The sequence below is a fragment of the Hyla sarda genome, chromosome 1 (genome assembly GCF_029499605.1).
Source record: "Hyla sarda isolate aHylSar1 chromosome 1, aHylSar1.hap1, whole genome shotgun sequence".
NCBI classification, from domain to species: Eukaryota; Metazoa; Chordata; class Amphibia; order Anura; family Hylidae; genus Hyla; species Hyla sarda.
The window spans coordinates 593,763,030-593,786,134 of record NC_079189.1 but is presented as its reverse complement, the minus strand read 5'-3'; the positions used below and the strand labels follow the sequence as shown (position 1 = coordinate 593,786,134).

At 47.5% G+C, this 23,105-nt stretch overlaps 2 protein-coding genes across 6 annotated transcripts in view; one reads left to right on the top strand and one right to left on the bottom strand.

The window, feature by feature from the left end:
* LMBRD2 (LMBR1 domain containing 2) overlaps positions 1–8,132 on the bottom strand; it is a gene marked incomplete at its 3' end in the record, with an annotated part of 58,936 nt that extends 50,804 nt beyond the window's left edge. The window contains 2 exon segments of one of the 3 annotated variants that reach the window (XM_056546492.1): positions 6,039–6,231; positions 8,047–8,126. 3 annotated transcript variants of the gene reach the window in all.
* A 22-nt stretch (positions 8,133–8,154) lies between these two features.
* Positions 8,155–23,105, top strand: part of SKP2 (S-phase kinase associated protein 2) — a 35,095-nt gene continuing 20,144 nt past the window's right edge. Inside the window, exons 1-3 of one of the 3 annotated variants that reach the window (XM_056546527.1) lie at positions 8,155–8,261; positions 13,143–13,405; positions 17,233–17,344. In XM_056546527.1, coding sequence (XP_056402502.1) covers positions 8,257–8,261; positions 13,143–13,405; positions 17,233–17,344 — 380 coding nt within the window. In that variant the 5' untranslated portion in view covers positions 8,155–8,256. The other 2 variants (XM_056546537.1, XM_056546517.1) reach the window with 2 other exon arrangements.

Below are 23,105 nucleotides of genomic sequence, written 5' to 3'. Positions count from 1 at the left end.
AAAATCTGCTACGGACAGCCAAGAAGAGCCCGCCCACTTTCAAATACGCAGCGGAAAACCCGCAAAAAAATCCGCCTGTGTGAACGTACCCTAAAGGGGTACTCTACTTACCTCCCGCAGCTCCCCTGGTGCCTCCTGTACTGCTGCTCCCGGCCTCCGATGTGATCTCTTCCTGGTGCCGGGGATTGCACCATAGGCTGGGAGCAGCAGAACCGGAGGAGCTGCAAGGTTTTTATTTATTATTTATTTTATTTTTTATTTCAGCAGCCTGGGCAGGATTGTACAAAAAAAGTTTGGCACCAGAGTACCCCTTTAAAGGGGTATTCCAGCTGTTATAAACGTATCCCCTATCTGACAAGTTTTTAAAGTGACAGTGCCCATTTGTTCTCGCAAGCAGGGAAATGAAAACGAATGTACACCAAAGGGAGTGTCTGCAGATGCCAGGCTGGGGGGGCCCCATCTCATGATCGCCGCCCTCCTGGCACGGATGAATGAATGCGTCCCAGGAGGATTCTGTTAATAATCCACCAGCCGGTCACAGGGCTGAATGGTGAGAATCACTGATAGGTCTGATCACATCACTGCACCTGAGACACTGTTTACCAACCAGGGTGCCTACAGCTGTTGCAAAACTACAACTCCCAGCAAGTCCGGACAGCCAACTAGCTACAACAATACTACAACTCCCAGCAAGTCCGGACAGTTAACTAGCTGCAACAATACTACGACTCCCAGCAAGTCTGGACAGCCAACTAGCTGCAACAATACTACAACTCCCAGCAAGTCCGGACAGTTAACTAGCTGTAACAATACTACAACTCCCAGCAAGTCCGGACAGCCAACTAGCTACAACAATACTACAACTCCCAGCATGCCCGGACAGCCAACTAGCTATAATAAAACTACAACTCCCAGCAAGTCCGGACAGCCAACTAGCTGTAACAATACTACAACTCCCAGCATGCCCGGACACCCAACTAGCTACAACAAAACTACAACTCCCAGCATGTGCGGACAGCCAACTAGCTACAACAAAACTACAACTCCCAGCATGCCCGGACAGCCAACTAGCTGTAACAATACTACAACTCCCAGAATGCCCGGACAGCCAACTAGCTGCAACAATACTACAACTCCTAGCATGCCCGGACAGCCAACTAGCTGCAACAATACTACAACTCCCAGCATGTCCGGACAGCCAACTAGCTGTAACAATACTACAACTCCCAGCATGCCCAAACAGCCAACTAGCTGTTGAAAACTACAACTCCCAGCATGCCCGGACAGCCAAATAGCTGTGAAAATCTACAATTCCCAGCATGCCTGGACAGCAAACTAGCAGTGGAAGACTACAACTCTCAGCATGCCCGGACAGCCAACTGGCATTTGAAAAACTACAACACCCAGCATGCCCGGACAGCCTATGGCTGTCCGGGCATGCTGGGAGTTGTAGTTTTTCAACAACAACTGGAAAGACACAGGTTGGGAAACAGTGCAGTAATAGATTAACCCCTTCCTCGCAGTCCCTACGTAGTACAACACTGTATAGACCCCTATGGAGTATTACAAGCAGCCGGTATGATGGATAAGATACTGGCACTCACCGGCCGCTCACACTCATCCCCCGCTCCGTCCACCTGCTGGGACTCACGGCCCGGGGACAATCAGCTGACAACACAGGGAAGAGAAAAAAAAACGCTCCTACGTCATTTCCGGCAGACTTCCGCCCTGTAGAGGCGTGCTAACGTCATGGCAGCAGAACTTCCGCCCAGTAGTGACGTAACGGGCACTAGAGTTGTCAAAAGTAACTCCGCCCGCAGTTCGTCTGTGTCCGCTAAAGCCGCCATTTTGCCGGTGTCCAGTACATTAGTTCTCTTACTTAGGGCGGCACTAGAAGAGGCCAAGGCTACATGAACTTATGTTTTTTTTTTTTTAATTTATTTATTTTTATTTATTTTTTGCTGAAATTTACTAAAAAAAAATGATTAGACATCCTATCTTACACTGTAAAATATCATACGCAATATAATAGTTCTAATATACTCCGATCAGCCGTAACATTAACGTGTAACCCAATTGTTGGTCTCCCTTCTGTTCCACAAAGACTGGCGCAGAGTGACGCAGCTCACGGTGTGTGCTGCAGTTGCAATGGCAACCGTAAGCTGCCCAGTAAGTTCTGTGCATTCTGTGCACAAGCCCCCTTTTTTTTTATGAACAGGACTCGTGCACAGAACTCGCTGAGTTTTGTACTGTTGCCTTGGCAACTGTACCGCCCAGTGTGACCTGTGTCTAGCCGCATTGAGCTTGGCGGGAAACCAATGTAGGACACTTTAAAACAGGTCCCCCCATATGTTCTGACCCATTGAGGTCTGGAATCCATGAGACCTTTTAAACGTGTCATGTGGTATAAAGACATTAGCTGCATATCCTCTAGGGCTTGTACACACTGCAGATATTCAGAGTTCCCCCTGCTGAATGTCCACGGCTATCGTCTGCTGGCAGCAGGCTCCGACAAAAGCGGCGGCAGTAGGACATGTGTCATTTCATAGACGGCAATGCAGAATTTCGCCCTTAGGATGAACATAATAATTCTTTGGGAGAACGTACTTCCGTCAGCAGAATTCCGCTTGCAATTCCATAGTCTGCACAAAGCAGCAGAATCTCATTGAAAATTATGGGACTCTGCTGCAAGCGGAATTCCACAGTGTGATCGAGCCCTTAAAGTGCACCTTTCAAATATTACTTCCCGAGTGATTTTTTTTTTTACAATATATTTTTATTGAACATTTTCCCAAAGCAACAAAAGGAAAACAAGCACAACAATTCGGGCGCTACACAGAGCATTAAAATAAAACATAATAGAACATAAATCCCCAACCGTGCCACAGTACCCGAGAGGCGCATGCCAGTGACGTACACATGGCCGTACTCCACCCACAGTCCATAGGGTCCAATGTTATAGTATGAACCGATACAAGGCAAGATATTTTGTCCCCAAACCTTATGGAACATTCAGAATAAAACGAGTGCCCTACATTCACACAGGACCTGTAAACTACAGCAATAGGCTAATCGGGGAGGCTCAGGGCACCAAGGGTATCCTGCCATGATTCCAAATTGAACCATTCCGTCCTGCGGAACGGTCGGACCCGTGTGATCTTTAGATCCAGCATGGAGAGATGCAATCCACGCTGGGCCGTACTGCTGCCGAGTCAGCAATTTCGGATTGTCGTAATTTTTTACATTTACGCCGTTCACCGCGCGGCAACATTAATATATTTTAATAGTCCGCACATTTCTGCATAAATTTACACCAAATATGTTTATTTTTGTACTTTTTTTTGGGGGGGGGAAATGGGAAAATGGGGTGGGGGAAGTGAGTAAGGGGACGGACCCCGAAACATTGTGCATTAGGACAATGTTTTGCACTTTATTGAAATGAAAAAGAAGATACAAGTGATATGGGATTCCTTCATAAAGTTTATATGAAATTATACTTAAAGGAGAAATGTGGCACTAAACTTTTAACTTCTCCTGTGCCCGGGCTGCAAAAACTAAAAAAAAAAAAAACTTTAACTTAGCTTCCTCCGTTCCCCTATTACTCCGGTATTGGCGTCCCGTTCCTCTGGCTCTGCTCGGCTCCCTATTTCTAAGCCTTGGAACGTCACAGTGCAGGCATCGTATTGCTGGCCGCAGCGATGTCACGCCTTGGGAGGAGATAGGCTGAGCACAATGTCATGTAAGGAGCCCAGGCAGCAGGGAGAAGGCGGGGCCTGAGCTCCTTACATGCGCTCAGCCTATCTCCTCCCAAGGCGGGACATCGCTGCGGCCGGTGATACGCTGACTGCAGTGTAACGTTCTGAGCCGAAGAAGCCGAGCAGCGCCGAAGTAGAGGGACGCCGATATTGGCGCAACAGGGGATCATAGGAAGGAGAATTAAAGTGTATTTGTTTAGTTTTTGCAGCCCGGGCACAAGGAAAGTTAAAAGTTTAGTGCCGCATTTCTCCTTTAAGAGCTTTAATGTAGAGTTGTCTATTAGAGATGAGCGAACTTTCAGTAAATTCGATTCGTCACAAACTTCTCGGCTCAGCAGTTGATGACTTATCCTGCATAAGTTAGTTCAGCTTTCCGGTGCTCCGGTGGGCTGGAAAAGGTGGCTACAGTCCTAGGAAAGAGTCTCCTAGGACTGTATCCACCTTTTCCAGCCCACGGGAGCACCTGAAAGCTGAATTAATTTATGCAGGAAAAGTCATCAACTGCCGAGCCGAGAAGTTCGTGACGAATCGAATTTACTGTAAGTTCGCTCATCTCTATTGTCTATCTTATGGACAGTGCAATGGTAAAAGGGGTTGACTTAAATTTTTATAGGGGACTATAAATAGCACTTGATTACTATTACTGCTCAGTGCTATGCAATGGCTCAGTCATATCAGTAATGCTGGTGATTCACCTGTACAGATTGCAAGACGGCAAATAATAGAAGGATTCACTGAAGAGCGTCATGAAGCAAGTAAGGAGACCTCCGGCCACCCCTTGAGCAGCAATCTGCTAGTAGTCTAGACTGTACTAGAAGATTGTGTTGGGTTTGCACACACACACACACATATATATATATATATATATATATATATATATATATATATATATGTATACACATATACACACCGTATTTATCGGGGTTTACCACGCACCGGCCTATAACACGCACCCTCATTTTACCAAGGATATTTGGGTAAAAAAAGTTTTTTACCCAAATATCCATGATAAAATGAGGGTGCGTGTGTGCGTGTTATACCCCGATATACCCCCAGGAAAGGCAGGGGGAGAGAGGCTGTCGCTGCCCGCTTCTCTCCCCCTGCCTTTCCTGGGGTCTAGAGCGCTGCTGTCGGCCCTTCTCACCCCCTGGCTATCGGCGCCGCTGCCCGTTCTGTCCGCCTGACTATCGGTGCCGGCGCCGATAGCCAGGGGGAGAGAAGCGGCGCCGACAGCCAGGGGGAGAGAAGGGGCAGCGGCACCCATTGCCGGCGCCGCTGCCCCGTTGCCTCCCCCCATCCCCGGTGGCATAATTACCTGAGTCGGGTCCGCGCTGCTCCAGGCCTCCGTCGTGCGTCCCCAGCGTCGTTGCTATGCACGGCGCGGCGCTCTGACGTCATGCGCTGCGCCGTTCAGCGCATAGCAACGACGGAGGCCTGGAGCGGACCCGACTCAGGTAATTATGCCACCGGGGATGGGGGGAGGCAACGGGGCAGCGGCGCTGGCAATGGGTGCCGCTGCCCCTTCTCTCCCCCTGGCTGTCGGCGCCGCTTCTCTCCCCCTGGCTATCGGCGCCGGCACCGATAGTCAGGAGGACAGAACGGGCAGCGGCGCCAATAACCAGGGGGTGAAAAGGGCCGACAGCAGCGCTCTAAACCCCAGGAAAGGCAGGGGAGAGAAGCGGGCAGCGACGGCCTCTCTCCCCCTGCCTTTCCTGGGGGTGTATCGGCGTATGACACGCACACAGACTTTAGGCTAAAAATTTTAGCCTAAAAAGTGCGTGTTATACGCCGATAAATACGGTATATATAGAAAATAATAGAAGCACGGCAGCACTCCAGAGGTAAAGTGAATGGTGGCTTTATTGACATCAAAACATACAGCGACGTTTCGACCACCTCACGTGGCCATCATCAAGCAGTGTTTGATACAATGTGAGCAGTTTAAATATGGTGGGTATAGTGACATCACACCCTCTGGGTGTAATCTTATTTGCATAAATGCACAAACTAAGTAAGTTGCAGTAATGATCCCATACACAGCAATCATATAAGGGGATAAGTACTACAAGGCAATGTGCACTTGTTACAGCAAATAAATCAGTGTTACAAACAAAAACAAAAAAACAGGGGTCCATTCTGTGCAGTGCAATGTGAGGATCAATAGTACCTCCATGTCGGGTCAGGAGAAGATCCGTTCCCATCCACGAGAGTCCGAATGCAAGAGTACAAAGTAATACAGTAAAGTATGCCGCCGATCCCCCATTTTTCCAGGACAGTGCATACCTATTAGAAGTGCCGCGACAAGCACACTTCCGGTGTGCGCGGCAGAGAGGCAGTGACCTGACATCTTCACGCATGCGTATCCACTCCAAGAAGATCTCCGCAGCATCTTGAGTGTGGGCAGACCTGCCCTGATAGGTCCCTTTCTTGCACTTGCGCATCAGCGCTCCGAGTTGTCGGACCTCCATGTTGGAACCTGGAGACAGAAGCATTCAAGGCAGCATTCACTTTACCTTTGGAGTGCTGCCGTGCTTCTATTTTTGCTGTTATCAAGAGGGACTCGGGGCCAGATCCAACCACAGCTTGACCCCACCTACTATCAACCAGTGTGCCGCTCCATCTGCTTAATTTTATATATATATATATATATATATATATATATATATATATATATATGAGAAGGTGAGGGGCATGGTGGTTGATGGGCGATATGTGTCACCAAGGCTCCTGGCCTTGGTGAAGTAGGAGTCGGTATTATTCAGTTTCTGTGCTGCAATACAGACTGACACTGTGGCTGTAGTATGGCTGGATGGCCAATCCAGGACGGATCTTACTGGGAATGGTCAAGTGTAGGGTGGGGGCCATTCCCCACAATCCAGGCCGCCTTTTGTTGGCCTTAAAGCTAGGCTGCCTCAACAGCTGAGGGGGATTTGCTAATTGCAGCTCACACTGCCAGAGAGAGCTGAGTGTGGAGTTCTTCCCTGAGAGTGTGGCAGCTGGTGAGCAGACTGCCTGGAGGCCTGGAAAAGACTTGCTTGATGCTGCATGGCATGGACTCAGGTGTGAACAAACACCTAAGGAATACAGGTGGACTTTTGTTATGTTTTCCTTTGTTCTGCATTAAAAGACTGTTTTCTGTGTGTCAGGTCTGAACTTTGATTTGAAAAGTCCTGTTTCCTTGCCTCTAAACTGCAACCGCACCTATCTGCAAGAGTGAGTCATCACTATATATATATATATATATATATATATATATATATATATATATATATATATATAATATTATAGTAGCCGTATTAGTACACTGATGCAGATGCAAATCAAAAAATGTTGCAGTATCTTGTAATACCTTTTTATTGGACTAACAGAATTTTGTAGAGACAAGCTTTCGGGATTCCTCCCTTTATCAAGTCCAAAGCAAATCCCGGGATCTCTACAAAATTCTGTTAGTCCAATAGAAAAGGTATTACAACATACTGCAACATTTTTTGATTTGCATATAATAAATATATATATTATAGGGATGATCCAAGGATTATAAATGATTCCTTATACATAGGAAATGTGATAACTAGAGATGAGCGAACTTACAGTAAATTCGATTCGTCACGAACTTCTCAGCTCGGCGGTTGCTGACTTATCCTGCATATATTAGTTCAGCTTTCCGGTGCTCCGGTGGGCTGGAAAAGGTGGATACAGTCCTAGGAAAGAGTCTCCTAGGACTGTATCCACCTTTTCCAGCCCACGGGAGCACCTGAAAGCTGAACTAATTTATGCAGGAAAAGTCATCAACTGCCGAGCCGAGAAGTTCGTGACGAATCGAATTTACTGTAAGTTCGCTCATCTCTAGTGATAACTAGCTGAATGGTGGGGGTTGACTGAGATCACCGCTGATCCCAAACTCTCTAGGGCAGTGTTTCTCAACTAGCATGCCTCCAGCTGTTGCAAAACTACAACTCCCAGCATGCCCCCACACCAATCCCAAGAATAAAGGTCACTTGTCTCTGGTGAATGGATCAGTAGTGCATATGTTGCAAAACTACAATTCCCAGCATGCCCGGACAGCCAAAGGCTGTCCGGGCATGCTGGGAGTTGTAGTTTTGCAACACATGCACTACTGATCCAGAGACAAGTGACCTTTATTCTTGGGATTGGTGTGGGGTTAGAGTGCTCTGACCCCCACCCCAGAATGGACTTTCAATCCTGCAACCAACTCCATCCTAAGGATGTCAGCTGTGTACAGTCTCTTCTCGCCACTGTATAGACTGGAGTTGCAGTACTGAAGACCTACCTCAAGGGGGCTCCCACTCCCTTACAGCATTCCCTCCTTTTGTGAAGGAGGCACGTGACCACGTACGTGACGTCCCGTTGAAGTCGCCGCTCAGAGTCTCGCGCGTGCGCGCTACTCGCCGGGTGACGTCAGCGCGCCGCGACGTGCAGAGCGCTCGAGAAAGGGACGCGGGAAGCTCGTATTAGGAGCCGGGCGGGCGCGCTGATCACGATGAGGTAATCGCCGAGGGGATGGTGGGAGTTGTGGTGCTGTGGCAAACGGCTCGATAGGACTACAACTCCCAGCATAGCTGGGTGTCGGGTGGGTCTCTATCTGTGCTTATGGATTTTCTTGAGGATCAGTTCCAGTCAGGGAGAGATGGCGGCACTTGGAAACTGGAGGTGATCAGGATGTGGGGCTCCCTTGTCACTGTTTACAGGGGGGGGGGAGCACATGAAATGGGTCACTGATCACCCCCCCTCCCCCCAATCTTTGAGCCTCCAGCTGTTGCTAAACTACAACTCCCAGCATGCCCTGATAGCCCTACTGCAGTGTTCTCTTTTCTTGTGGCTTTTCGACTTTTGCAGAACTACAACTCCCAGCATGCATTGATAGCCTCAGCATGATCTAATGCCGTTTTTCCCAACTCTTGACTCTTAAACTATTGCTGAACTACAACTCCCAGCATGCATTGATAGCTTCGGCATGGTCTAGCGCATTTTTTTCCAACTTGCGGCGTTCCCGCTTTTGCAGAACTACAACTCCCAGCATGCATTGATAGCTTCGGCATGGTCTAGTGCAGTATTTTCTGACTTGTAGTTTTGTAAAAGCTGGAGTGCTGCAAGTTGGAAAAAATACTGCACTAATGCATGCTGGGAGTTGTAGTTTTGCAAAAGCCGAAGAGCCGCAAGAAAAGAACACCTTGCATTAGATCATGCTTGGGCAACCAATGCATGCTGGGAGTTGTAGTTCTGAAATAGTTTAAGAGTCACCAGTTGGGGAACACAGCATTAGACCATGTTGAAGCTATCAATGCATGCTGGGAGTTGTAGTTTTGCAACAGCTGGAGGTCCGCAGGTTGGAGACCACTGCTGTACGCTGTATCCCTATGCCCGGACTGCTAAAGATAAAGAAAATAAACTTTAACTCGCCTACGTCGGCCTCACGCTGGGGACGGGAACGTTGAACAGCCGTCAGCCTATCACCGGCCGCAGCGATGTCCCGCCCCGGCCAATGATAGGCTGAGCCCACTGTCATGTAAGAAGCCGGGACATCGCTGCGGCCGGTGATAGGCTGACGGCTGTCAGACTTTCCCGTCCCCAGCGTGAGGCCGACGTAGGCGAGTTAGTTTATTTTCTTTATCTTTAGCAGTCCGGGCATAGGGATACAGCGTACAGCAGTGGTCTCCAACCTGCGGAACTCCAGCTGTTGCAAAACTACAACTCCCAGCATGCCCGGACAGCCGTTGGCTGTCCGGGCATGCTGGGTGTTGTAGTTTTGCAACAGCTGGAGGTCCGCAGGTTGGAGACCACTGGCGTAATGTATAGAGTTCCAGCGCCGGCGGACCCCAACAAAGAGGAGGAGGGCAGTGCTTGCGGGTGACATATGTGAGTAGTACCCCGCCGGGCTGATAAGTAATTGGGGGGGGAGCAGAACAGCGCTGGCGGGTCACATGATTTGGGGGGGAACAGAACAGCGCTGGCGGGTCACATGATTTAGAGGGGGGCAGAACAGTGCTGGCGGGTCACATTATTTAGAGGGGGGGCAGAACAGTGCTGGCGGGTCACATGATTTAGAGGGGGGGGCAGAACAGCGCTGGCGGGTCACATGATTTAGAGGTGGGGGGGCAGAACAGTGCTGGCAGGTAACATATGATTAGTTCCCCGATGTGGGGACAGCGCTGCGCTGGGCTGATAATTCATTCCCAAGGGGGAGGGGCCCAACCTGAATTGCAGAACGGGAAAAATTCATATCGTGCAGCCCAAAAATTTCGGTATTCGGTATGAACCGGTATATCGGTTCATACCGAATACTGGTGTGTGTGTTTGTCTTACGATATGAATTTTTCACATACCGCAATACCGTTTCCATAGCAGCCAACTCCAATGCGTGATGGTGTAGAGAGACGTCTCTGGGAAGCGTAGTCCGAGCCGCACTAAACTGGCTTGGAGGAGACTATAACTTCTGGCGGGCACGTGACTTAGGGGCGGGTGCGCGAAACTCAAGCAGAACTGCGGAGACATGGAGGAGAGTTACTGGGCGGACTGACCGAGACCCTGGGTACCATGGTGAGGTAGGGCTGGGCGGTATGACCAAATGTGTGTGTCACGGGATTTTTTAAACTTTTGGCGGTTCCACGGTATATAACATTATTTCCTCGCCCCCATATTAATTATCAGTCCACATCCCCATCGGGGTAAATACTCACATCACCCACATAAGTTGCCCTCCTCGTCCTGTTTGGGGACAGCGCTGGGCTAATAATTAATTGGGGGGGCAGAACAGCGCTCGCGGGTCACAGAGGATCAGTTTTGCAATGGCTGCAGCGACACCAGTTGGTTTGTTTCCAGGAGGTGGCCATATAGATGTCAAGTAACTGTTCACACTGGGAATTCGCAGACCTCCATTCTTGATGTGGCGCTGGCTGTCGGTCCCTCTCGCGATCTCGCTTGTATGGTCCTATAGACTGACTTATGTCCATCTTGGCCGCGGCACGCAGAGCTGAAAGAGATCACCCTAGGCGCGCACTTCTCGCACCTTGTTCTCATGATTGGTCAGGGTCTAAACCCTCAGAACTGGAAGGATTAAGATTTTTTTAATAGAAGTAATTTACAAATATATTTAACTTTCTGGCACCAGTTGATAAAAAAAAAAAAAAGTTTTCCACCGGAGTATCTCTTTAAACCAGCGGACACAAGGATTTACCCCCCCCATGATGGCCGCCATGTTTTGACCCCCCTGTGCATGACTGGGTGGACTTTGGCCCCACTTTAACATTTGCAGGCTGCTTGTCTTTCAGGGCACAGGCCCCGAATGTTTAAGCCTAGTGACGCCCCTGGTTTTGGCTCTGCTTGCCCGAATCTGTTTAACTTTCTGGCACCAGTTGATTTGAAAACAACAACAACAACAACAACAAAAAAAAAGTTTTCCACCGGAGTACCCCTTTATATCAGCAGAGGAGGCAGGGCGCACGCACTTCACCGACGTGCCCACAAGGTAGCGGAGCACAAAGACACGCGGCTGGACGCCACCTTTGGTGCACCGAGCATTACTCCTGTAATAGCCTGTAGGCCCCGCAATGGAGGAGCACCAAAGGGGGGGGGGGGGGGTTGGTTATCAAAACCTGTCCAGAGGAAAAGTTGCCCATAGCAACCAATTAGATCACTTCTTTCATTTTTAACAAGGCCTCTGCAAAATGAAAGAAGCGATCTGATTGGTTGCTATGGGCAACTGGGCAAAGTTTCCTTTGCACAGGTTTTGAAACATAAATGAGCTACATCCATTCAAAAGACCTGTGTTTTCCAATCAGGGTGCCTACAGCTTTTGCATTAGTGCAGATTGATCCCTCCACCCATTGAAGCAGACAGGCTCCCTGTCATCAGCTGACTAGTGAGTCAGGTCTCAGCCGCATTGCAACCTGGGAAAAATCTGAGACAACAGTCATTTTGTATGCTGGTAAAAATAAATATTCGGGTGAAAATCACAGAAGAATTATGAGAAAACCTTCACACACAGGTACAGACACTATTATGAACTACACTAACTGTAGCAAAGTCAAATAAAAAAATAAAAATCCTGGAATACCCAAAAGGGGTACTCCGCTGGAAAACATTTTCTTTTTAAATCACCTGTGCCAGAAAGTTTAAACTAAATTTGTAATTACTTCTATTATAAAAAAAATCTTCATCCTTTCAGTACTTATCAGCTGCTGTATGCTCAACAGGAAGTTCTTTTCTTTTTGAATTTCCTTTCTGTCTGACCACAGTGCTCTCTGCTGACACCTCTGTCCATGTCAGGGATTGTCCAGAGCAGGATAGGTTTATTTTGGGGGCTATTTAAGGTTTATTTTTTGCTCCTACTCTGGACAGTTCCTGGCATGGACAGAGGTGTCAGCAGAGAGCACTGTGGTCAGACAGAAAGGAAATTCAAAAAGAAAAGAACTTCCTGTGAAGTAGGGATCGACCGATATGTTTTTTTTTATTTTTATGGCCGATACCGATAATCGGTGGAGGTTAGGGCCGATAACTTATACTGGAATATCTGTATAACTTATAAGTTATAGGCTATCGGCTATTTATCCCCCCGCGACACCGCTGCAGATCATTGATTTAAAGCGGGCGCTTTAAATCAATGAACTGCAGTGGCTTTTGCGGTGCCAGAGACCGCCGCCGCCTGCTTCTCTCCCCCTGCCTGTCCGCGGGTCCTGAGTCCTATCAACGCACCCCCACCGCCGCACCGCTCTGCGCCCCCTACCACCGCACCACCCACTGCCCCGGCCCCATTGCCTCCCCCATCACCGGTTTTATAATTACCTGTTCCCGGTCCACTCTACATCTGGCTCCGGTAGCGTCGTCCTGAGCTGTCACTGTGCGCACTGATGGTGACGTCACTCGTCATTGCGCACAGCGTAACGCAGGAGCCAGAAGTAGCCTGGAACCCGGGAACAGGTCATTATAAAACCGGGGATGGGGGAGGCAATGGGGCCAGGGCGGTGCGGCGGGGGGGCGGGGCATTATCGGCAAGGTAATTGCCAATATCGATAATGCCCAAAATCGTGATTATCGGCTAAACCGATAATAGGTCAATCCGTACTGTGAAGCATACAGCAGCCAATAAGTACTGGAAGGATTAAGATTTTTTAATAGAAGTAATTTACAAATCTGTTTAACTTTCTGGCACCAGTTGATTTAAACATTTTTTTTCCAGCGGAGTACCCCTTTAATAGTAATACAGCCTATATATGAGAACAATACCCTTTATCAGGAGCACCCGGTAACGCCCACCCCTATGCAGTTTCGGGACTCCTTCCTTCCCCATCCATTACACTTTATTTCTATTAATAACAACCTTATTTACCGTACAATATTAGGGTGATAAATGTGGGGCTGTTCTTCCAGGAAACATCTTCAGGAGATTTCGACTTCGGTCTTGAATACATCGACAAAGCTCAGTTCATGGTCATGGGACGTAAAGAAAAGTTCGGATCTGCTTTGTGGGATGGGAGTGACCCCGATGGAGAAAGATCCGCAGGACACAGAAAACACCCCTCAGGACCAAATCATGCAGATGACTCCTCCACAAAAGAGACAGAGACAGAAGGAAAGAGACGACTGCTTCTTCATTGCCAGACGTCCCAGGACATCGAGGTTACCTCAGCCAGGTACATAACGAATCTACTGATAACCTGTATGGAACAGTGGACAGATGAGTCCACCCCTCACATTATATATATATATATATATATATATATATATATATATATATATATATATATATACAGTATATACCATAAGTGACTCCACCCCTCACATTATATATACAGTATCTCCCATAAGTGACTCCACCCCTCACATTATATACAGTATATACCATAAGTGACTCCACCCCTCACATTATATATACAGTATCTCCCATAAGTGACTCCACCCCTCACATTATATACAGTATATCCCATAAGTAAGTCCACCCCTCACATTATATATACAGTATATCCCATAAGTGAGTCCACCCCTCACATTATATACACAGTATCTCCCATAAGTGACTCCACCCCTCACATTATATATACAGTATCTCCCATAAGTGAGTCCACCCCTCACATTATATATACAGTATATCCCATAAGTGATTCCACCCCTCACATTATATACAGTATATCCCATAAGTGAGTCCACCCCTCACATTATATATACAATATCTCCCATAAGTGAGTCCACCCCTCACATTATATATACAGTATATCCCATAAGTGAGTCCACCCCTCACATTATATATACAGTATCTCCCATAAGTGAGTCCACCCCTCACATTATATATACAGTATATCCCATAAGTGACTCCACTCCTCACATTATATATACAGTATCTCCTATAAGTGACTCCACCCCTCACATTATATATACAGTATATCCCATAAGTGAGTCCACCCCTCACATTATATACACAGTATCTCCCATAAGTGACTCCACCCCTCACATTATATATACAGTATCTCCCATAAGTGAGTCCACCCCTCACATTATATATACAGTATCTCCCATAAGTGAGTCCACCCCTCACATTATATATACAGTATATCCCATAAGTGATTCCACCCCTCACATTATATATACAGTATATCCCATAAGTGAGTCCACCCCCCACATTATATATACAGTATCTCCCATAAGTGAGTCCACCCCTCACATTATATATACAGTATCTCCCATAAGTGACTCCACCCCTCACATTATATATACAGTATCTCCCATAAGTGAGTCCACCCCTCACATTATATATACAGTATCTCCCATAAGTGACTCCACCCCTCACAATATATACAGTATCTCCCATAAGTGAGTCCACCCCTCACATTATATATACAGTATCTCCCATAAGTGAGTCCACCCCTCACATTATATATACAGTATATCCCATAAGTGATTCCACCCCTCACATTATATATACAGTATCTCCCATAAGTGAGTCCACCCCTCACAATATATACAGTATCTCCCATAAGTGACTCCACCCCTCACATTATATATACAGTATCTCCCATAAGTGAGTCCACCCCTCACATTATATATACAATATCTCCCATAAGTGAGTCCACCCCTCACATTATATATACAGTATATCCCATAAGTGAGTCCACCCCTCACATTATATATACAGTATCTCCCATAAGTGAGTCCACCCCTCACATTATATATACAGTATATCCCATAAGTGACTCCACTCCTCACATTATATATACAGTATCTCCCATAAGTGAGTCCACCCCTCACATTATATATACAGTATCTCCCATAAGTGAGTCCACCCCTCACAATATATACAGTATCTCCCATAAGTGAGTCCACCCCTCACATTATATATACAGTATCTCCCATAAGTGAGTCCACCCCTCACATTATATATACAGTATATCCCATAAGTGATTCCACCCCTCACATTATATATACAGTATCTCCCATAAGTGAGTCCACCCCTCACAATATATACAGTATCTCCCATAAGTGAGTCCACCCCTCACAATATATACAGTATATCCCATAAGTGAGTCCACCCCTCACATTATATACAGTGGGGATCAAAAGTTTGGGCATCCCAGGTAAAAATTTGTATTAATGTGCATAAAGAAGCCAAGGAAAGATGGAAAAATCTCCAACATGCATCAAATTACAGATTAGACATTCTTATAATATGTCAACAAAAGTTAGATTTTATTTCCATCGTTTACACTTTCAAAATAACAGAAAACAAAAAAATGGCGTCTGCAAAAGTTTGGGCACCCTGCAGAATTTATAGCATGCACTGCCCCCTTTGCAAAGCTGAGACCTGCCAGTGTCATAGATTGTTCTCAATCATCATCTGGGAAGACCAGGTGATGTCAATCTCAAAGGTTTTAAATGCCCAGACTCATCTGACCTTGCCCCAACAATCAGCACCATGTGTTCTTCTAAGCAGTTGTCTAGAAATATAAAACTGAAAATAGTTGACGCTCACAAAGTTGGAGAAGGCTATAAGAAGATAGCTAAACGTTTTCAGATGTCAATATCCTCTGTTCGGAATGTAATTAAGAAATGGCAGTCATCAGGAACAGTGGAAGTTAAAGCAAGATCTGGAAGACCAAGAAAAATATCACAGAACAGCTTCAAGGATTGTGAGAAAAACAGTTCAAAACCCATGTTTGACTGCACAATCCCTCCAGAAAGATCTGGCAGACACTGGAGTTGTGGTCCACTATTCCACTATAAAGAGATACTTGTACAAATATGGTCCTAATGGAAGAGTCATCAGAAGAAAACCTCTTCTACGTCCTCACCACAAAAATCAGCGTTTGAACTTTGCAAATGAACATATAGACAAGCCTGATGCATTTTGGAAACAAGTTCTGTGGACCGATGAGGTTAAAATTGAACTTTTTGGCCGGAATGAGCAAAGGTTCGTTTGGAGAAGAAGGGGAACAGAAGTTAATTAAAAGAACCTCTGTTCAACTGTTAAGCATGGGGGTGGATCAATCATGCTTTGGGGTTGTATTGCAGCCAGTGGCACAGGGAACATCTCACGAGTAGAAGGAAAAATGGATTCAATAAAATTTTAGCAAATTTTGGATGCTAACTTGATGCCATCTGTGAAAAAGCTGAAGTTAAAGAGAGGATGGCTTCTATAAATGGATAATGACCCTAAACACACCTCGAAATCCACAGGGGATTACATCAAGAGGCGTAAACTGAAGGTTTTGCCATTGCCTTCACAATCTCCTGACCTCAACATAATTGAAAATCTATGGATAGACCTTAAAAGAGCAGTGCGTGACAGACAGCCCAGAAATCTCAAAGAACTGGAAGACTTTTGTAATGAAGAATGGGCAAAGATACCTCAAACAAGAATTGAAAGACTATTGGCTGGATACAAAAAGCGTTTACAAGCTGTGATACTTGCCAAAGGGGGCAGTACAAGATATTGACTCTGCAGGGTGCCCAAACTTTTGCAGATGCCATTTTGTTTTCTGTTATTTTGAAAGTGTAAATGATGGAAATAAAATCTAACTTTTGTTGACATATTATAAGAATGTCTAATCTGTAATTTGATGCCTTTTGGAGATTTTTCCATCTTTCCTTGGCTTCTTTATGCACATTAATACAAATTTTTACCTGGGGTGCCCAAACTTTTGATCCCCACTGTAGTACAGTATCTCCCATAAGTGAGTCCACCCCTCACATTATATATATATATATATATATATATATATATATATATATATATATATACAGTATATCCCATAAGTGAGTCCACCCCTCACATTATATATACAGTATATCCCATAAGTGACTCCACCCCTCACATTATATATGCAGTATCTCCCATAAGTGACCCTCACTATATATCTATATATATATATATATATATATATATATATATATATAATTTATTTATTCACCAAGAAGTTACATGCCAACAGCAAATGTATTATAATTAATATTATTTTTTACCGCACAGTGATATCCTGGGATTCGCTCCCCGATGAGCTACTTTTAGGCATTTTTTCCTACCTACATGTAACCGACCTCCTGAGAGCGTCCCGAGTGTGCAAGAGATGGAACAGACTTTCGTAAGTCCTTAAAATGTGAAGCCTTTTTTTTCTCTATGACCTGTGAAAGCATTTTATTACAGAAGTCTTATACTACTGCTCCTGCTGTGGAAAATCCAGCACATCCATACATTGTGTGACCGATCTATGAGGAGAGGGAAATAACTCCAATAGACCACAATGTTAAATGGGCACTGTCAGATAAAAAAAAACTATATGTTGTACATTTTGGCAAAACATTAACCTTTCTAATATACTTCATAAGAAAATGTTATTTCCTTATTATAGAAATCACTGTGTAAAAAATCATGGCTTTTTCCAAGTTGAAGCACAGGCATGGACAAAGTCCAGTGAGTGAGGGTGAGCTAGCACTCCTCTGTGCTCTCCCCTTTCTGATAGCGCTCCTCTGTGCTCTCTCCTGTCTGATGGCACTCCTCTGTGCTCTCTCCTGTCTGATAGCACTCCTCTGTGCTCTCTCCTGTCTGATAGCACTCCTCTGTGTTCTCTCCTGTCTCATAGCACTCCTCTGTGCTCTCTCCTGTCTGATAGTACTCCTCTGTGTTCTCCTCTGTCTTATAGCACTCCTCTGTGCTCTCTCTTGTCTGATAGCACTCCTCTGTGTTCTTCTATGTCTGTTAGCACTCTTCCGTGCTCTCGCCTGTCTGATTGCACTCTGCACTCCAATAAACCACAATGTTAAATGGGCACTGTCAGATAAAAAAAAACTATATGTTGTACATTTTGGCAAAACATTAACCTTTCTAATATACTTAATAAGAAAATGTTATTTCCTTATTATAGAAATCACGGTGTAAAAAATCATGGCTTTTTCCAAGTTGAAGCACAGGCATGGACAAAGTCCAGTGAGTGAGGGTGAGCTAGCACTCCTCTGTGCTCTCTCCTTTCTGATAGCGCTCCTCTGTACTCTCTCCTGTCTGGCACTCCTCTGTGCTCTCTCCTGTCTGATAGCACTCCTCTGTGCTCTCTCCTGTCTGATAGCACTCCTCTGTGCTCTCTCCTGTCTGATAGCACTCCTCTGTGCTCTCTCCTGTCTGATAGCACTCCTCTGTGCTCTCTCCTGTCTGATGGCACTCCTCTGTGCTCTCTCCTGTCTGATGGCACTCCTCTGTGCTCTCTCCTGTCTGATGGCACTCCTCTGTGCTCTCTCCTGTCTGATATGCTCTCTCCTGTCTGATGGCACTCCTCTGTTCTCTCTCCTGTCTGATAGCACTCCTCTGTGCTCTCTCCTGTCTGATATGCTCTCTCCTGTCTGATAGCACTCTTCCGTGCTCTCTCCTGTCTGGTAGCACTCCTCTGTGCTCTCTCCTGTCTGATATGCTCTCTCCTGTCTGATAGCACTCTTCCGTGCTCTCTCCTGTCTGATAGCACTCCTCTGTGCTAGCCATCCCCTCACTTACTGGACTCTGTCCATGCCTGTGCCTCAGCTTGGACAAAGCCATGGTTTTATAAGCCATGATTTCTATAAAAAGGAAATAACACTTTCTAAAGTATATCAAATGTTTGCTCTGCCAAGATGTACAACATATAAAAAGTTTTTGAATCTGATGGCGCCCATTTAAGCTTAACCCTTTGAGTGCAGGGTGCATGTTTACACACTACTCTGACTGTATGAGGCGTGCTTCATACCAGGTTGGTCCACAGCTACTGCCGGACATCACCGTTCAGGCATGAAATCTATAGACACTGTGATCAAAGTTGATCACAGCATGTAAAAGTGGTAAAATGCATTTCCCGGTTAGTTGTGGTGGCTGATCGGGACCTTCTCAGCAAAATGGTGGAGGTCCTGATCAGCTAAGAAGATGACTGAGAAGGTTCTCTACCTGCCACCGTCATGTCCGATTAGCGCTCTGAAAAAACAGGAAGCCTGTATAAGCAGACCACCAACACTGATCAATGCCATACTATTGATAGCATTACCAGTGTTTTTATTCGAAAGATTGCATGTATTAATAAATCTGAATAAGCCCCTCCCCCTAATAGCTTAAAAAGCTTAAATCGCTATTTCTCTATCGGCTCCATTGGGGGACACAGACCGTGGGTGTATGCTGCTGTCTCTAGGAGGTGTGACACTATGGCAACAAAAACTGTTGGCTCCTCCCAGCAGGATATACCCGCCTTCAGGCTCTGAGCTAATCAGTTTAAGCTTGGTGTCTGAGGAGGTGGACATGGTCTTCTGTTTTTTTTTTTTGTTTTCCTAGTTAGGGACGTGTTAGTTTTTTATTCCTTTTCTTTTCTGTTTTCAGGTGGGGACTCAGGGACTGCAGTTCCCCGTTTCCCCATTGCGAGTGAGGGGGCACAGACATTGCGTATATGCGCTGTTAACCCCCCCTCACCAACAGTCAGCGCTTGGGTGGTACCTCATGTGTCCGAGTCCCCCTATTTACCTGCTCGCGCATAGCAGCCAGGCGTGATGCAGGTAACTAAAGCTGACTGAAGACTTCACTTAAGACTCCTTTAGGTAAGTTCTTCTGACTGAGGTAAGTACTTTCCCCCCTTTTTTTCTCCATAGGTATGGACTCGCAACCCTTGGAGACCCCCTGATTTGTCCCACCTACACTTTATGGGCTAACCTATGCAAGGGCTGTACTTTATTCTGGGGGAGCAGTGGCACCTGAGGGGGCATTTTTTATGGGGCACTACACTTGTGTGTGTGTGTGTGTGTGCTTGGTGCACTTCACTTCTGTGTGTGTGTGTGCTTGGTGCACTTCACTTATGTGTGTGCTTGTGCTACCATGTCAGTGCTTTATATGCGGCTGTCAGCCGCTGCGCTGTATCGGGCCGGACGCTCTCAGTGCCGGTTTACTTTCGTTTTGTCGGCAGCGCCTTATATGCGGCTGATAGCCGCGGCGCTGCCGTTAGCCGGGCGCTTCAGCACCGGCTTACCCTTTCTTTCACCGGCAGTCTCTGCCGCCGCTTTGTCCGCCCGCTCTCTTCCCCGGGCGCATAAACGGCCGTCAGGTGCACTCGGGACAAGGAGCGGGCGCCATGACAGTTCTTTAAGGCAGTCTATAGCTCCACCCACAGGCCTAGGAGCTCTCGGAGGCGCGAAGCAGCCTCCAATCAGCGCCGTGGGCGCTATTTTCAGTGAGAAGGGGTCAGTTAGTGAGTGCCTTGCTTCAGGCACGCCCCTCTCTTCCTATTGGCTGGCCTGTTCACTCTCTTTCTAGCTGCTCAGAGCGAGTTCTCCTCATTTCAGCTGACAGGGGACACAGACTAGGGTGAGAAAGTTCATATCTCCTTTTTTCTTTCTACATTATGTCCGTATCCAGAGCTGTTCCTTCCTCTAAACAGAAACCTGGAACTTCCGTGACTTACTATCTCTGTAAGCACTGTAATACCAAGATGTCTGGCTCTGCTGAGCCCACTTGCCCTGCCTGCTCCCCCAGATCCCCTGGTACCCCCTGATGTCCCTTCGGTCCCGGTGGGTTCAGCCGCTCCTCCAGCCTGGGTTTCTTCCCTGACCCTGTATATGGATGACTTGCCCAAAGTCTCCCGTTCGGTGGCTGAGACCTCCCGGGAAGTGGTGTCCGGCTTGAAGGGGTCTTCCCTGCTCAGGACCTCTGGAAGGGCCTGTTCCTCGTCTCCACATACTTCACGCTCTCACAAGCGTCCTAGGGGTGCCTGGTCTGACTCTTCCATTGAGTCTTCAGATAGACGTGAGCATTCCCCTCGTGGAACAAGGGGAGTTCCTTTCATCAGTGGACATCAAGGATGCCTACCTCCATGTGCCAATATTCCCAGGCCATCATCGGTACCTCCACTTTGCGGTTCCGGAGGGGCACTTTCAATTTGTAGCTCTCCCCTTCGGTCTAGCCACGGCTCCTCGGGTCTTTACAATTTCCTTGCGCCAGTGATGGGCCTGTTACGGTCGAGTTGAATCTCGGTGATACCCTATCTGGACGACCTTCTCATCAAGGCTCCAACCAGAGACCAGACTCTGGAGAATCTGGACATCACTCTCCACACTCTGACTCGCTTCGGGTGGATGGTCAACCGGGACAAGTCAGTCCTCTGCCCTACCCAGTCTCTAACCTTCCTGGGACTTCAATTCGACACGGCCTCTGCCCGGATTTGTCTTCCGCCGGACAAACGTCTGGCGCTCCGGTCGGGGGGTCCGCTCCCTTTGGTCCCTGGTATCAGTCTCCATCCGCAATTGTATGGAAGTCCTGGGTCGGATGGTGGCAACTATGGAGGCCGTACCCTTTGCCCAGTTTCATTACCGCCCCCTTCAACTGGCGATTCTTTCCCGATGGAACAGGTCTCCTCTGTCCCTCGATCGTCAGATTGTTCTCCCTCGCAGGGTCAGTCAATCTCTGCTCTGGTGGCTCCGCTCCCCCCTTCTTCTCCAAGGGCGGTCGTTTCTTCCCCTTCACTGGCAGCTTGTTACAACCGATGCCAGCCTGTCGGGCTGGGGCGGCGTATTTAGGGATTGGACGGTTCAGGTACTCTGGTCTCCCCAGGAGACCCTTCTTCCGATAAACATATTAGAATTACGGGCGATTCTTCTTTGTCTTCTTCATTGGGAGTCCCGTCTTCAGTCCCGTTCAGTCGGACAACGCCACGGCCGTGGCGTATATTAATCGACAGGGCGGCACTCGCAGCTCGGCAGCCATGGCCGAGGTGACCAAGATTCTCACCTGGGCGGAGAGCAAGGTTCCGGCCATTTCGGCAATTCACATTCCGGGGTGCTCAACTGGGAAGCGGTCTTCCTCAGTCGGTCCTCACCCGACCCCGGCGAGTGGTCTCTACATCCAGAGGTCTTTGCACAACTCTGCGACCTCTGGGGCATTCCGGACGGGGACCTCTTCGCGTCCCGGCACAAATGGGAGATCCTTCGTTTTGTGTCCAAGTCCCGGGACCCTCAGGCTCTGGCCATGGACGCCCTAGTGATTCCTTGGCCGGGGTTTGCCCTACCCTATCTGTTCCCTCCTCTTCCGCTCCTTCCCAGGGTGCTGAGGAAGCTCAAGGCAGAGGACGTCCCCGCCATTCTGGTAGCTCCAGATTGGCCCCGAAGGTCGTGGTACGCCGACGTAGTCAGGCTCCTGGACGACACTCCACTGCGCTTTCCACTCTGTCCGGACTTGCTCTCTCAGGGTCCTCTTTGCCACCCCAATTTACAGTCGCTGCATTTGACGGTGTGGCGGTTGAGACCGCGGTTTTGAGGGCCCGCGGGTTCTCTTCCCAAGTCTTTCACACCATGCTCAAGGCTCGTAAGCCCTCCTCTGCAAGAATTTACCACCGTACTTGGCGGTCTTATTTTCGTTGGTGTGAAGCTCAAGACTTCTCCCCGGTAACCTTCTCGGTTCCCCTTCTTCTCTCCTTTTTGCAGTCGGGGTTGGAACTAGGGTTGTCTCTCAGTTCCCTTAAAGGTCAGGTTTCGGCCCTTACTGTTCTTTTTCAGCGGTCCCTGACTTCTAATTCTCTTTCCTTCAAGAAGTGACGCATGCTGTTCCTCCTTATCGGTCACCCTCTCCCCCTTGGGACTTGAATTTGGTTCTGATTGCCCTCCAGGGTGCACCCTTTGAGCCCCTTAGAGAGGTGTGTCTCCGCCTCCTTTCTTGGAAAGTGGCTCTTCTTGTTGCTATCACCTCCATCCGGAGGGTGTCTGAATTGGCAGCTCTCTCCTGCCGTTTCTGGTGATCCACCAAGACAAGGTTGTTTTCCGGCCAGATCCCTCATTTTTGCCTAAGGTGGTTTCGGCCTTTCATCTCAATGAGGACATTGTCCTCCCGTCTTTTTGTCCTGCTCCTTCTCATCCTAA